The sequence below is a fragment of the Ictidomys tridecemlineatus genome, chromosome 4, assembly GCF_052094955.1.
Source record: "Ictidomys tridecemlineatus isolate mIctTri1 chromosome 4, mIctTri1.hap1, whole genome shotgun sequence".
Classification (NCBI taxonomy): Eukaryota; Metazoa; Chordata; class Mammalia; order Rodentia; family Sciuridae; genus Ictidomys; species Ictidomys tridecemlineatus.
This window is the reverse complement of record NC_135480.1, coordinates 101,257,270-101,273,153: the sequence shown is the minus strand read 5'-3', so window position 1 is coordinate 101,273,153 and position 15,884 is coordinate 101,257,270. Positions and strand designations below refer to the sequence as shown.

Sequence of the window (15,884 nt, the reverse complement as noted above, 5' to 3'; positions counted from 1 at the left end):
CCTCTCCTGCTGAAGAGCCCTCTGGGGAAGCCCCTTTAGGCAGTGACGTGCCTTGAGGTTCAACTTGAACTCAACTTGACCTGAGTACTATTTGTCATCACTTCTTTCCACTTCCCCTCTCTGCCTCTATCAAAATCCTAGGCTGCTCTCAAGATTAAATGGAAATGTCAGCTCCCCACGGAAGCCTCCCAGGTCCCTAGTTATACTCCCTGCTTCCCTTCCCCCTGTCCCCCCGACTTTAACTGCAAGTGGCTTCAATCTCTCAGGAAACTCTCCTCACGTTTGCTGATGGGTCAGAGAGCCCCTGGCTGCCAAACCCTGCCTTTCTTTGGAAGCTAAGGCTGAATATCCTTCACCTATGTACCCCTTTCTGGGAATTCAGTGACTGTGGGATTGACTTGGACCTGAGCATCTGTGGAGGTGAATTTGGGGGGCTGAGGGGAGGCACAGCAGTGGCCTGAGCTGCCAAGTTGCCTGGACTCCTTGACATGTGCCTTTCCTACTCCCAGGAGGAGGATTGGTCCTACCTGACTAATGATCCCTGTACTAGCTAGAGCTGGGAGGCCCAGCCCATGTGTCCTTCCCGCTGGTACTTCAAATGCAACAGTCATGCCAAGCCCCCTGGGATTGGAGGGATTCTACTGTGTAGTTCCATTCTCTAGGTCCAGGGTCCATTCTCCCAGCTGACTGAACATAGAACTGAAGTAATTTAAATTTGTAATTTAAGATGGGATTTGGTCTGGGAAGTAGCAGTAACTTAACCAAAAATAAATTTTTTGAAGGAAAGAAATAGAAATAGACATCGATTTTTTATTCGTAACAGATGCACAAAACTTATTTTATGTCATACTTTGAAAAAATGTATTTAGGACAAAGATTGCCTGAATCATTGAAGGAACTTTCCACTATAAAACAATCGATCTCAAATTTGTTACTACAGAACGAGAAGGAAGGGAAATATCCAGTCATCAGTCACCTCTCCATGGACTAAACTATCTGAAAGGTCAAAAACTAAACCAAAACCAAAAAACTAAAAACCTGTGTTATAAAACTAACACTAAAGTATGTGAAGTGCAAACAGAATTGAAGCACTTTTGCTGTTAAAATGAATGCTAATTGACACAATTGCTCTCTGGAGACTAATAGTCACAGGGCCCAGCAAGGTTGGGAAGCCACACCTGAGATTGCTACATTAAGGCCAGGACCTTTGAGAGGGGATAAATGGTCTCAGGTTGGTATCTGCCACTATTAGTGTTCACAAAAAAGCAAAACAAACTTGCTGGAGGAAAGCATCTCATTTTAAAGCTATTGGTTTCCCATAGATTAAAATCTAGCAACCATGAGTTCAAAATCAAAGATTACTGAGCACAAAAAGAAACAACAAGATGTCACTGTTTGAAAGGTAGAGAAATAACAGTGATTTAGACCCCCGAGGATTTAAGATTTTGGAATTATCAGATATAGGATATAAAATATGTAGGAAATGTTGAAAGAAATTTAAAAAATGAGATCGTAAAAATGTATAGGCCACAAAGACTAACCAAATGACCAAACAACTTTAAAAAAACCAAACAGGACATTTAGACATGAAGAATGTGATCACCGAAACAGAAAATGAGATGGATAAATTAAACAGCAGATTCAACAGTTAAAAGGAGAAACAAAAATGGAAAACAAACCTGAAACAGCTACTCAGCACGTAACAGAGAAGCCAAGAAGCGAAAACTGAAAGCCCTGTTAAGTGATATAGAAAATAGAACGAGAATGTGGAAGCACATTTCCGTTTTTTCCAAGTTATTTATTGCTGAAGGACCCTGTATACATTTATCAATTCTAGTACCTTAATAGCTACCCAACAAGTCATTAACATACAAAAGCATGTGTCATGAGAAGAAGAAAGACCACATTCTGCCCGTTAGCAACTTGTCAGTCCGGGAGCAGCAGAGCTCCCGTCACTGAGGTCTGTAAAAAGTCACTCTTTGTGTTCATCCTGAGTGAAAGATGGAAAGATGGATGACTTAAGGCCTTCACCTAAGTTCTCTCTCCTGTTATCTGGTGAGCATGACTTTGGGCATGGTAGTACTTTCAGTGTGGATGGCACGCACATTAGTATCTTCAAATAGGCCCACCAGGTCTGCTTTGGTAGCCTCCCAAAGGGCACCAGTAGCTGCACTCTGAAGCTTCCAGTTGGTTTTGAAATCCTGGAGGACCCCTCTTACCAGCCTCTGGAAAGGCAACATGGATGAGAAAATCGGTTCATTTCTGGAAACAATGACAGTGTCCTGGGCCTGCAGCCTTGAGGTTTCTTCACCCTCAGGTAGAGGAAGTGCTTTTCCTGGCAGCCTTGGGGGCCAGCTATTTGCAGTGTAAGTGTGTAGGAGGTGGCTTTACCACCAGGGGACTTACCAGTGGTCTCCTTGGTTCAGGCCATTTTCTCTTACCCAGTGCCAAAATCTTAAGCTGCTCCTCTGCCCAGTGTGGTGAGCTGCTGCCCAGTGAAGATCATAGCCCCCCAGCAGAAGAACGATGCTCCTCCAGCCACCCACCAAGCCGCTCTGCACTCCCATAGTCCTAATTATTATGTCAGAAAATAGAACGGAGGAGAGGTAGTAGCTCAAGGGACAATGATTGAGAGTTGAGAGGTGTTTTGTTTTTTAACTAGTTGGTGAAAAGGATAACTTCAGGAATAGGGAACACACAGACAATATAGAAATGAGTCAACATTTAGACTTTAGTGAAACCCAGAACATCACAAATACGACAAAAAATTAAAATGAGGCAGAACAAAGATAGAATGATTATAAAGGAATGAGAATGAACAGCAGACTTCTCAATAGTGATAATGAAAACCAGGAAGCAATGGAATATCATCTGCAAAGTGCAGAGCAAAAAAGATTTTTTTTTTTTTTTTTTTGAATCAAGTACATGGCCAAACTGCCTTTCGGGGCTAGAAGTGCATTTGTTTTCTGTTGCTGCATAACAAATTGCTCCACATTTAGAAGCTTAAAACATCACATTTATTATCACATGGTTTCTTTGTTTGGAAGTTCAAGACAGCTTAGCCGGCTTCTCTGCTCCAAAGCCCACTGAGCTGCAGTCTTGGTGTTGGCTGGGGTTGCCCAATGCAGGGACTGACTGGGGAAAGCTATGCTTCCAGCCTCCTCCAGGTGGCTGACTGAATTCATCTCTCTGCGGCAGAGGACAGAGGTCCCTCTTTTCTTGCTGACTGTTGGCCCAGGGCTGCTCACAGCTGCTAGGGACATCCCACAATTCCTTGTAGTGTGCTTCTCTCCAGAGGCCCCTCACACATGACAGCTTACTTTTTCAAACTAACAAGGAAGAACGCTCTCTAGCTCCAATTGCTAGGATCCAGTCTTGTGGAACACAATGCCACCATTTGAGCAGTTTCCCATCCCCTTTGCCATATCCTGTTGCAAGAAGCAAGTTGCCTCTCCTGCGTGCATTCAAAAGGGGTAATTCCACAACGGTTGGATGTTAGCAGGTTGGGATCCCCTTAAGGCCTGTCTACCTCAGAGGTGAAATGAAAACATTTCTAGATACAGAAAAAAAGAGGCTTTTTCAACAAATAGTCTTTTTTAAAGAAGATTCTAAAAGATGATCTTTAGAAATAAGGAAAATAGTTTGGAAGATGGTTGAGATTCAGAAAGAATGGCCAACAAATCATTTAGTAAATATGTTACATTGATTATCTACTGCTCCATAACAAATTACCCCCAAACTCAGCCACTTTGGATAATAAACATTCATTATTTCACCCGGTTTCTGGGGATCAGAGAAACTGAGCTGGGCTGTTCTGGCTCAGGTTAAAGAGGTTGCAGTCACTTGTCAGCCAGCGAGGCAGTTGCATGAAGCCCAGAGAATCTGCTTCCAAGCTCACTTTGTGGTTCATGGTGGGCCTAGTTCTCTAACAAGTTTTTGGATGGAGGCCCTTGATTCTTTGCTACTTGGGCCCCTCCACAGGGTTGTCTGAGTGTCCATAAGATAGCAGCCGGCTTTCCCCAGAATGAGCAATCAGGGATGTGGGAGAGGGAAGGGGAAGATGTGGTGGTAGGGGGTGGGGCGTTTACAACCTGACTGGTGTTGGGAGCAGCATGCCATTCCTTCTACCGTGCTCTAGGTCACACAGGCCAGCCATGGAGCAGGGCTGGGGAGCTGCTGAGAACCCTTTGCCAGGAGGCACTGGGGGCCATCGTGAGAACTGTCTGCTGCACCATGGGTGGATTGAGACACCTACTGTCATGAAGTACAAATGCTAAGACCTACTTTATAGGATTTTTAAAGAACAACAAATATTATGCAATATTAGCATGCATATCAGGAAGGGTGATAGGTAGTTTTGTATTTTCAAGGTATTATGCCTAATAATTATTATAGCTATTACCTTTGGACGTCTAAATCTTTGTTGACTACACAGGTGAAATTCCAAAGGCAACCACTAAAAGATCAGAAATAGGTTGTACAGTTTCTAAACCAGTCAAGAGAAAACGTGAATAAGAAAAAAAAATCAATCCAAAAGAAAGAAAAGGAAAATAGAAGTAATTACTAGAAAATTAGGGGCAAATAAACGGCAAAAGTCAGTCCAAATATCTCAATAGTTACAGCAAATGAAGCTAAATCTCACAATTATTAAAGTCCATCAGGTTCTATTTACAAGAAAGAAAAGGAGCAGCTTTTTTTTTTTTTACACAACACATAAGCCCCTAGAAAGGTAGAAAACAAAGTAGATTTTAAGATAAAATTGCTACATAATCCTAAAAAAACCCCAATCTCAAGATAATAAAACAACTTTAAACTGTTAGAATTCTGTTAAGAAGCACAGGGATAGATTTATAAATCCTTTCTCATTGTGGTAGATTTTAAGGCACCTATTTCAATTTTGGATATCGAACAGTCAAAATCATGAAAAAATAGAAATTTAAATAAGCAGTTAATGGTCTTAATTGTGTGTGTGTGTGTGTGTGAGTGTGTGTGTGTGTGAGTGTGTGTGTGTGTGTGTGTGTGTGAGAGAGAGAGATTTGTGTGGATCAAACTACAAGCCTAGCGTAGGTTAGGCAACTGCTTTCTACCACTGAGCTACAATCCAGCCCAGGAACTTAATTTAATGAGCATGTAGAACTTTCTTCCCAACAGTGAAGATATTCACAATCTCCTAAGAATCCATGGAATGTGTATTTTTAGTAAGTGACCACAGTTGAAGGCATCTGTCATACAGACCACATTCTTTGACTGTGGTACCCTGAAGTTAGAAGTCAGTAATAAAAGCAAATTAAAAATGACTCTCCATGTGGACATTAAAAAAAATACTTCTTAATAATGCATGGGTCAAATAAGAAATTATAGTGAAAAATTATAATGGAAAGTTAAAGTACAAAAAAATTGAACAGTCATTTTAAAAAACACCCTATTTTCAAGCTTATATGGTAGAGTGAAAGTGTCACTTGGAGGAAAATTTATCATCTTAATGCTTAAATTAGAAAATGAGAAAAGCTAAGTAATGGCAAACTAGATGTCCCACTAAGACAATGACAATAGGAACAACAACAAAATAGAATAAAACCAAAGAATATAGGAAGGCAGAATTAAGAAAAAATTTAAACATACAATAAAGATTAATTTCTTCGAAAAGATTAATATTAAACTTCTGTTGAGACTGATCTACAAAAAAAGGAATTGTCACAAGAAATATTAAGAATGAAAAAAAGGAAGTGGTCACAGATCCAACAGAAATTAAAATAGCCACAAGAAAATATCATGAACAACTTTGTAACAATAAGTTTTAGAGCAAAAAGGGAAAATTCATAATAAATGTATCTGGATAGTAAATGTATTCAAGAAAAGATAAATATCCAAAGGTATATTCACAACTGTGAATTAATTGATTAGGCATTTAAATCTTCCTACAAAGAAAATACTAAACCTAGATTATTACAATCTTCTGCAGACTTCCAGGGATTGACAAGAGAGCTAATACTTGTTCATGAGACCAGTACCACCATACTGTCTTAGGCTCTTTTGTTTCCATGACAAACTACTTGACACCAGGTAATTTATAAAGAATGAAGGCTTAGGGGTTGGAATTGTGGCTCAGCAGTAGAGTGCTCACCTAGCACATATGAGACCCTGGGTCTGATCCTCAGCACCACATGAAAATAAAATATATGTGTTCACCTATAACTAAAAAATAAATATTAAAAAATATGAAGGTTTATTTAGCTCACAGTTTGGGATAGATTAAAGAGAAAAACCATATGTATAGAACCCGCAGTTATAATTAATATAAATCAGAAACATCCTGGAAAGATTAGAGGGGAATTTTCAAAACATTTGAAGAACTCCATTTGAAATCAATAGTAAGGCACACGCACGTGTATGTGTGCATTTGTGTGTGCATGTTGTCTACTGTTGTTTTAGACTAATGGGGTCAGGATCTTGGGGAAAGAGGAATGGGAGTGACTGTTAATGCAGTATAGTGTTTCTGTGGGGATGTAACTAAATGGTGGTGGTGGGTGCACAACCCTGTGACTATATTAAAAAACACTGGGTTGTACACTCTAAGTGTGAATTTCATAGTATGCCAATTATGTATTTTTATTGGAGTAAGAACACTTAACATTTCTAGATGTACAATACTGTATTAAAAAATGTACAGCAGATCTCTGGAACATATTCATCATGCAGAACTGAAATCTTGCTGATTAGCAGCTTTTTAAAAAAGAAGAGCAAGGACAAAATTAAAAACAACAAATATATGTGAAATTCAGGGTACTGATTACCTCTGAGAGGGAGACAGAGGGATGGGTTGGGGGAAAATATAGGTAAATAGAGCAGAATTTGCAATGTTCTTGTTCTGAACTTACTTGTTGATGGGTGTTTACCTTAATACTATGTTTCATTGTATAAGTGTGCTACAGATATTTTTATACATGTAACATATAATATAAACTTTAAAAGAAATATAAATATGAAGTGAGATAGCTTTACAAGCAAATGATCACTTTTTGATAAATGCACTTTGAATCACCTTCTCCAAGTCTAGGGCCTTGGCCTTGACAGGGCTCTGGATGTAGCTGTGCTGACCCCTGGTGGCTGAGAAGTGAAGGGCAGGTAGGGCTGCTTGATGGGGACCAGGGGAAAGTCCTGGGTGACTACACTCAGAGCAAACAGAAGCCAGGGATTCAGGCCACCGCCAGTCTCGCCCCACGTGGAAAAGAGCAGACAACCTTAGGCCTTCCCGGGTCAGGTTCCTTCCCCTTTTCTCTGGCTCTGCATCACCATCATTTAATTGAGGAGTGTGACGACTGAAATCTGTACCTGGGTGGGACCAACTGGCCCTCTCTCTGCCTCTGCCCAGGTGGCCCATCCTGGGGCCACCCACCAGAGGCCAGGCCAGGACTCAATGAGCCCCTGAGCAGAGCTTTCTGAACCTCACGGTGAAGGAGAGGACAGTCTCCAAATCCCCTTTGACAATCAGGCCACCTTTGGGGAAGATTTTGGACTAAAGCCTTTGGTAAGAGTTGACTCGGACTCATCAGAGGAGAGGCAGGAAGGGTCAGGAGGACTGTCCACGTGGCAGGGCTTACCAGAGGGTCCAGGGAACAGTGAGTCTCCTGCCCTACCTGCTGGCTGGGCAAGAGGGACATTGATGTACCGCCCCCTCTATTCTGTTATAAACAAGGATTTCTGAGCGGGGTTGTTGGGTGTGGGAACCAGACCAGGGAGGCCCACATCTTAATGAACGAGGGATAGCCACAGAAGGGTGGCCTGAGAGGAGCACACCGATGAGATCCTCTTCACGGTCCTGGCGATGTTACCGCATTGGCCCTGGGGGCAGCGGAGGAGTTACTCAGTTCCCTCGCCTCTGGGAGCATGGGTTAGTCGCAGTAGCTGCTGATTGTTCTAATTCAGTTCTGTTAATTGAATCAGTGCGTGCAGAGCATTCTGTGAGAGTCAGGTCCGTATCAACTGCTTCGGCCTAGGTGGTTTGAACTCTCCCAGGTCCTGAGAGCTCAGAGGACAACTGTGGATTTGACTCACCCTGGATCGGGTTGATGGTTGGAGGGTCTTCTCCAGTCCAGGGAATAATATCTTCCTCCCTCTGTCCCCAGACGCCATGGAGGTAGTGCTGATCTTTCTGTGCAGCCTGCTGGCTCCCACAGTCCTGGCCAGTGGTAAGTACCATCTAGGGCTTGGTCCTGCTAAGATGGCAGCCGTAGCTCCTTCTCATGGAAGATTCTGGTCTTTTGGGACCTGAGGGTAGGAGGGCTCTCAGATCCCTCATGTTTAATCAGAGGCTCGTCTTTTCAGTCAGCAGAGAAAGTCTGGGAAAGACAGATCCTCACAGACTGTCATCGCCTTGTCCACCTCTTCCCCTCACAGGTCCAGCTGAACCTGCTTTCCTTTAAGCCCTCAGAGCCACCTCAGGACTTTTGGGCTGAACCTTAAAAACATACCTGTAGGATCTGGACCATAACTAACCAGTTCTGGCCTTATGCAAATCATGAGTCCTTCCTTGGTCTCAGTTTCCCCCTCTGTCACAAAAGGATGACCGACCCTGCCTTTGGGGAATGATGCAAGGGGGAAAAGAAGAAGAAGAAGAAAAAGAAGAAGTCTAAATGCAGAGCTCACCGGCTCTGAGCTGTACCTGGCCTTGACCCTCAGGTTGGCCCTGACCCCAGCAGGCCCTCCACTCATGCATTCCCAGGATGTCATTCCCAGGAACCTCTGTGGGGACTGAGATCTGTGAGTTAAGACAAGGTAGTCCAGCGTGTGCGGCTGTCTTGACCATGTCTGTTTACTTTTGCAGCAGCTGAGCAGGAGAAAGAAAAGGACCCTTTTCATTATGGTGAGCAGCCTCAGCAACCCTGGGCGTAGGGAGGGAGAGCGAGGTGCAGTACCATCCAGGGAGGGACAGGCATGCTCTGGTTCCCTGCCTCTTCTCCCTCTCTCACCCCTGGTTCCTTTGGCAGACTACCAGACCCTGAGGATCGGAGGATTGGTGTTTGCTGTGGTCCTCTTCTCGGTTGGGATCCTTCTTATCCTAAGTAAGTTCATTTCTTGTTTTCTGTGGCTGCTAAGCAGGTGGGAACAGCATAAGGCCTGGCCTTTCTGACTCTGCCCTCCACATCATCTCCAGGACCTAATACGGAGCTGGGCATGGGTCTGGGCACATAGTAAGTGCTCAGTAAAACAGTTAAGCATGAACAAAGACTATGTAGGTGAATATAAGCATAGATAAGAATGGGCAGGGTAGCTCTCCCAGTCCTGTATCCATTGGGCATGAGCAGGACAGTCACAGGAGAAAGGAGACAGTTGCTGTCCCCAGTGGGCTCCAAGAGACATGGCCCTGTGTTTGTTTTTTTCCATACAAGCCTGGTCTGCACAGTGCCCTTGCAGGTCCACAGTCAAGTGCACGGTGTTGTGTCCACGTTCCAGCTGTGGAACGTACAACCGTGGCCTCTGAGGAACCCTGCTCCAGTCTAGGGTTGCAGCATACAGCCGTTCAAGGTGCACTGCCCAAGTCTAGGGACCATGAACGTAGTCCTGCATCCTGTGTGGCCTCAGGGCAGCTCTACTGTGGCCAGGCCAGGACTGTGACCTTGGATGATTTCTTTGCCTTTCAGGTCGCAGGTGCAAGTGCAGTTTCAATCAGAAGCCCCGGTAAGGATGCCACACCCGTGGCCATCTGGGATGACACTAGGAGGGACAGGGAGGGGTCCCTGGTGTATGACCTCAACGGGTATTCTCCTGGTCTCTTGTCTGGAAGGAGAGTGTGTGTGTGTGGGGGGGATGTACGGATATCAATTTGATAATTACAGTTGACTTAGGGGCAAAAGAGAGGCCAAAACCTTGACGCTTAGCCAGTGATGTATATGGGGGAGCGGGGGTGGGATAGAAGGTGCTGGAAACTCATCTGGAGCCTGTGGAACAGCTGGACTTGGGAGAAGGGAAGAAGAGGGCCTCGTGGTCTCTCTTGAGGCCCAGGTCCTTTCTACAGGACCCAAGACTGTGTCCCTGCTGCTCACCTCTCTGTAAGGCTCCGTGGCTGCATCGACACGGGGCCTTCCTGTCTTCCCACAAAACTCCCACCCTGGCCAAGGGCGGCTCTGGATCTCAGAAGCCCAGATTCTGTGGCAGGGCACATCTAAGCCCCCCTGGCCCTGGGCCACCCCTCCTAGTACTTCTCTTGGGGACTGAGGCTGAAGGGTGCCTGTAAGTTCTCTCTGACTCTGAGCTTTTCAGTCCCCATCTTCCCTCCACCCCGTAGAGAGTGCTCAGAGGACTTGGAGGGACAGGTCCCAGGTGGCTCTGCTCCAGCAAGGAGCGTGGTGATGCTCCTGGGTTTGCCTGGAGACCTCTGATGGGGCTCTGTGTCTCTTTTCCACAGGGCTCCAGGGGACGAGGAAGCCCAGGTGGAGAACCTCATCACTGCAAACGGTAACTGTCCATGACCACCTGCCCAGTGGAACAGAGGGGACAGGAGAGGGTTGTTGTGTGGCCCAGGAGGGACTATTGCCAGGACCCATGGCCTGAGGGCCCTCCAGACAAGCTCCCATAGTGCCAGGAGAGGACTCTGACATTGCTCCTTAACCTGCACCAAACAGGCCACTACTAGTGACAGTTGCTATTTACAGAGCACCTGCTTCTTGTCGGGCACAGACGTCATCTCATGTAACGTGCACGTAGCCCCAGGAGGTAGGCCCCACTACCACGTCTTACGGCCCAAGTCTCAGAGGCCCAGGTTCCCCTAACCAGCAAGTAGCAGAGCAGGAAATCACACCCACTCTGTGTGACTGGGACTCCCACGTGTGGGACACAGGCGCCCCTTCTGTAGGGGGTTGCCCTCCGGAGGGCGTCCTTCACCCCATCTGTCTGTTTTTCTTTCCAGCAGCGGAGCCCCAGAAAGCAGAGAATTGAGGAGCAGCTTCCCGAGGGAAGGTGAGCTACTCTGTGCCCGGGTCTTCCACTGTCCCCATCCCTGTCCTCACTGAGCTGGGCAGGGCCGTGAGGCAGGAGTACTGGGCTAGCTTTTCCAGTGGACAGTTCCTGCTCCAAGGAGCTCTTCCAGAGGTATGAAAAGGACAACAGGACAGTCCAATCCATGACACTCCGAGGTGTCCCCACCTGCACTCAGTGAGCGCGGGGACTCGTACTCCCACCCGGCCCGCGCCCAGCCTCCTAGGGCACCATCGCGGCTGCCACCCAGGCACAACGTGGAAACACTCCCATATCACAGTAGCTTCAAAATAATGGCCTCCAATGATGAGTCAAAAACCAAACAGTTTACTGTGATGTCCACCATCAAGAATGGGGTCCTGGTTGGATTAAGCTGTGCTCCGTGCACGTCATCAGATGTCAGAGTGCACTCTCTGTATGTACGAACGATATGTATGTATTTAGATACTCGTATGTATCTAAAAAGAACAGAGGAAAAAAAGACAAAAATAGAAAACATTTTATTATGAAATTTTCCAGCCCTCTTCAAAAGTAGGTCTAATAGTATGTGACCACGGCCCCCAGGCTGGCATTGTCACTTCTCCACATTGAGGGACACCATTTTCCTGCATGGCTTCAGCAGCCATTTCTGCTGCTCCTCGGGGAGGCACCTGAGGGAAGGTCGTGACTGGCGACTGCTTTCCCATCTTCAGGGCCAGCCACACACACGGGCTCCCTGGAGCCACCAGAAGTGGACAGGACACGTGGGGCCGACCCCATTTTGTGGATGAAAAACTGAGATCACAGAAAATACCCATTTGGATAGAAGGGGACGGGCTGGAGCTTTACATGGGTCTCTGTGGCTGTAGGTTAAGGCCATCCCGCCGCACCCTCTGTCCCGTCTGTGTCCCTTTCTGGCGGACCCTGGAATATCCCAGGGCAAAAAAAGCCCGTCTTCTGCCAGTTCACTAGTGCCCTCCCCTCCCCGTACAAACAAGCCATAACAGACAAGCTCATAACTTTGTCCTAAACTCCAAGTTCAAAGAGATTTCTGCTACGCTGCCTGCGATTGTTACCCGGAGCTCCTGCGGGCTGCTGTGACTCCTTTCCTAAGTGCTAGTGCACCCTCCCAACAGCCCGTGGCAGGCAGAGCCTTGCACTCATCTTCAGGATGGGGCTCTTGAAGGCAGGTGGCCGCCTAAGCTGGGGAAGGTCAGAGTGCACAGCCCAGGAGGCAGGAGTTACCCCAGAGCTCGGTGTTCTGTCCTCTTCCTCACAGCTGGCTGGGCACACTGAGGGTGTGGGATAGGGTGGGAAGGCTCAAAGGAGGCAGCCTCAGAATGGAATGTTCTGCCCCCCCCCCACGTCCTTCTTCCAGGTCTTTCTCAAAACCCCTTTTCTCCCAAGCCTTAGGCCATGAGCCACTGATGGTGGGGGTAGTCCCAGGTATTAGGGTTTGCCTTCCCCATTGACCAGCTGCTGTCCCCTGGGAGAACCAGCCCCTCTGATGCCCTCACCCCTTTCCCAGCCTCTCAGGCCTGACCTGGCTTCGTTGGAGAGTAGAGCTTGGAAGGAATGTCATTTCTGAAATTTCAGTGGGCAAGGGGGCTGCGCCGAGGTGGGAGCGGGGCAGGTGAAGGAGCTGAGCTCTGTTTTCATTTAAATTCTGTCCCTTCTCAGCCTCCAGAACCTGAAGGCAGCTGCTCCAACCTTCAGATGCAGATGGCGATGCTTCAGAAAGCAGCCACCCCCACAATAGACCCTCCCCCAGGAGAAGCCAAGACTTGTGTGTGTCCCTTGTGCCCTTCCTGTGCCCACTAATCCCGGTCCTCTACATCATGATGCAACTAACCTGGCTTCCCCACCTGCAGCCTGTGGGCCCCACCTAGTGTGTGTGTGTGTGTGTGTGTGCACGTGCCTTGTCGACTTGGTCTTCGTGGCCACTTGTTGGTGGCTGGTATCATATTCGTGACCTGTAGACTCGCTTTCCTGGGTAGGGGCTGAGCCATTGCCATCGGCTCCTCCCTGCCTCCCCGAGGCTCTCCATCCTTTCCTGCTTCCTGGAGTTCGCTTTTCCCCTGAGAGCCCAATCCCTCCTCCTGATTTAGGGATGAGGGTAGAGTAGGTGCCCGGGCAGGAGTCCCCAGCTCCCAACTATCCTGGGCTGGGGAAGTTTTCTATCATTGCTCCTCACGCACTCTTCACTCCTTTCGCGAGATCCTCACTCCCATATTCCACCCTGACCCGCGTGCCTGGAAGGCCTCTTAGCTATTGGAGGTGGGAAGAAGTTGCTGTTGAGCCAAGGTTGCTGTCAGGCGGCCTCCGCCCTTCCATGGCCTCTTTCCTCTTGGGTCCTGCACCATGGAGCCCCCATCTGCCTGCCCCTTGGCAGAGTACCCAGGGATTCCAGGCCCAGGGCTTCTATTCCACCCCTGGGGAATGTGCCCCTTGCATATCTTCTCAGCAATAACCCAGGGGCTCTGGAACCCTCTCACTCTGTCCCATCTAACCTGCTTCTCAGATATCAGTCTGGGCTTAGACTCTCATCCTGGAGTTGGGTCACTGGCAGGTGACAGCTGAGGGAGTCCTGTTCTGTTGGGGCCAGCCTGTGGAGATGGGATGGGTGACGGGGAGAGTGGGAGGTCTTTGCTTCTCTGCCCAGGTCCCCTTGTCCGGGGAGCAGGGGCAGCTCCTTCGTCCTTCCTCTGCCTGTTGACTGGAGTGTGAGTGTTGGAGTGATGTGTGAGGCCACGGCTGTGTTGCAGGTTGGAGACGCAGCAGGGCTCCACGAGGCCCTGCTGGAGAGCAGTGGCAAGAAGTTGAAGGTCATAAGAGTGGAACTCGGCCAGACCCTGCCCCACCCGTCCATTGCGTTTGTGGAAACTAACCAAACCTTGATGCGTGACCAGGACTGCTGTTCTCTGTCTTGTGATCTGTCCTCTCAACAGAAAGAAAGAAATAAAACACATCGTTGTTTCCTAGTGGCTCTGAGGTGCTTCCCTTTCTGTGAAAGAACTGGAGTATGTGTAGGGCTGTGGAACTTCAAGGGCCGCAGGGAGACTGACCCTGCTCAGGGGAGGAAGCCAAGGCTGGAGAGCCAGCCAGGGAGAGGGGGGCTACTTCAGCTGCTTTGACCGGTGGTCCCTCTCCAGTCTCTGCCTCTCTCTTCCTCTTCCTCCCCACCTGCTCCCAGGTCGCTGGGCTCAGGCTGCACCCCACGACAGGTCCTGTGATACGCACAGCCTCGGAGGAGAAAGGTGTCACAGTGCATTGACCAGGTGCTCACTGGCCCTCATAGCCTCTGTCTGAATTCCGTGAGCTGTTTAGAACCACAGAACCTCAAGGAACAGTTGTGAGGGACTTGGCCAGGCCCAGCTACTCCCTGGCCTCCCCTGAACCTGCTTGGGGCCTTTCCCTGTCCTGATTTTATATCCATTCACCCCTCAGGTTGCTGAAGAGACTGAAGCTTATAGTTGAGATCAAAGTTAAGTTTGTCAGCCCAATGATCATGGCAGCGAAAAATATCCCTGGTCCCAGGTAGACTTGGTCAACAAGCTAAGGACTGCACCTCATGAAATCCTGGGGATAGGAGTTCCTGGGTCTGCAGCATTTCAGAGCACAGCCCCCGAGACCCTCACAGGCCCCGTGCTCAACAGATTTCAGAAGCCTCCCTCGGGTATTATGAAAAACAAAACTACAAAATGAGTTTAAGGAAGTTCAGTGGGGGTTGTGACTAGCAGATGTGTGACGACTTGTTCACACTTGGCCAGTTAGTTCTCCTGGGAACCCAGCCTTAATCTGACAGCAGGACAGTCCCTGGTGATTTTCTGCTGATTTTGCAGATTCTTTCTGATATACATATTTGAGACTGGTCCAGGCCGTGCAGCTGGCAGATAGAGGAACTAGGGTAGAGCCCAGGCTGTGTCCATAGAGCTGTGTGACACCGACTCCTTCAGGAGGAACTGGCATTCGGGTGAAGGGAGGGATGATCTGATGGTTCACGTGGCCCCCATCTGCAGCGTGGCTGTCCCTTTAGGGCATGAACGAGCTGGACTGTTCTGTGGAGGTCCATGTGGTGACATAAGACACATAAAGAACAAAAACACAAATCAAAATGATAATAATAAAATCATAACAGTAAACTGACGTTTACTGAGCACTTATCACATGCTGGGCTAGAGATTTCACATGGACCAACTCACTTAGAACTCGCATCTGGAGACTTTGAAGGTGGCTGAATAGACAGGGTTGCTTTCCTAGCTGCTCCATGACATGAAACCAAGAAAGCAGACAGGCAGCGTCTTGCAAGGTGGGTGAACCAAAAAAAGGGGGTGGGACTTTACTGGAATTTAAAACTGGACATTCAAAGCAGATTTGGGGCTCAGGGAGAAATCTCCAGCACCACAGCCACTGCTGGGGCCAGAGGCACAGGCCAGAGCAGTCCCTGGGCCAGCAAAGTAGATGGAAAGGGAATCAAAGGGACCTGCATGTTTTAGGAAGCCACAGGTGTGTCTGGGTACCGAGAGTTTGGGAGATCACAGACACTGCCTGGCGGAACTGAAAGACACACTGCGATATTCTTGAGTGAGAAAGAAGCCCCCATCTCTCCAGGTGGCATGTGGAGGACAGAGGAAGGAACCATTTTGCAGCCATGGCACAGGAGCCAGCAGCGGAGGGGGCCAATTCCTGGCAAACCGAAGTTTGGCCTGAAATACAGGCCCCGGCAAATACACACTGCACTACATAGAGTGTGCTTAGGTGACAGGGAGAAAATCAGACGTGAGAGAGGTTTACACAGGGGACTACTGGTCATGGAAACCCCCCAGCTCTCCTTCTCCCTGCTGGCAGGACCGCTGGGAGAGATGTGTCTGGCCTGAATTTGAAAGGGAGTGGGGCAGAGATTGAGTTTAGAGGCTGAAGCTGAGACCAGG

The 15,884-nt window shown here is 48.0% G+C and overlaps 1 protein-coding gene across 7 annotated transcripts in view; it reads left to right on the top strand.

Moving 5' to 3' along the window:
- The window catches only part of Fxyd6 (FXYD domain containing ion transport regulator 6), a 31,016-nt gene extending 17,082 nt beyond the window's left edge, over positions 1-13,934 (top strand). For 2 of the 7 annotated variants that reach the window (XM_005328312.5, XM_040285295.2), the window contains exons 2-8: positions 8,127-8,189; positions 8,828-8,863; positions 8,988-9,062; positions 9,642-9,678; positions 10,406-10,455; positions 10,907-10,956; positions 12,634-13,934. In XM_005328312.5, coding sequence (XP_005328369.1) covers positions 8,132-8,189; positions 8,828-8,863; positions 8,988-9,062; positions 9,642-9,678; positions 10,406-10,455; positions 10,907-10,935 — 285 coding nt within the window. In that variant the 5' untranslated portion in view covers positions 8,127-8,131 and the 3' untranslated portion in view covers positions 10,936-10,956; positions 12,634-13,934. Of the gene's footprint in view, positions 1-8,126; positions 8,190-8,824; positions 8,864-8,987; positions 9,063-9,641; positions 9,679-10,405; positions 10,456-10,906; positions 10,957-12,633 lie in introns of all 7 variants that reach the window. The other 5 variants (XM_005328311.5, XM_040285293.2, XM_040285297.2 and 2 more) reach the window with 4 other exon arrangements.
- Positions 13,935-15,884: the final 1,950 nt, after the last annotated feature.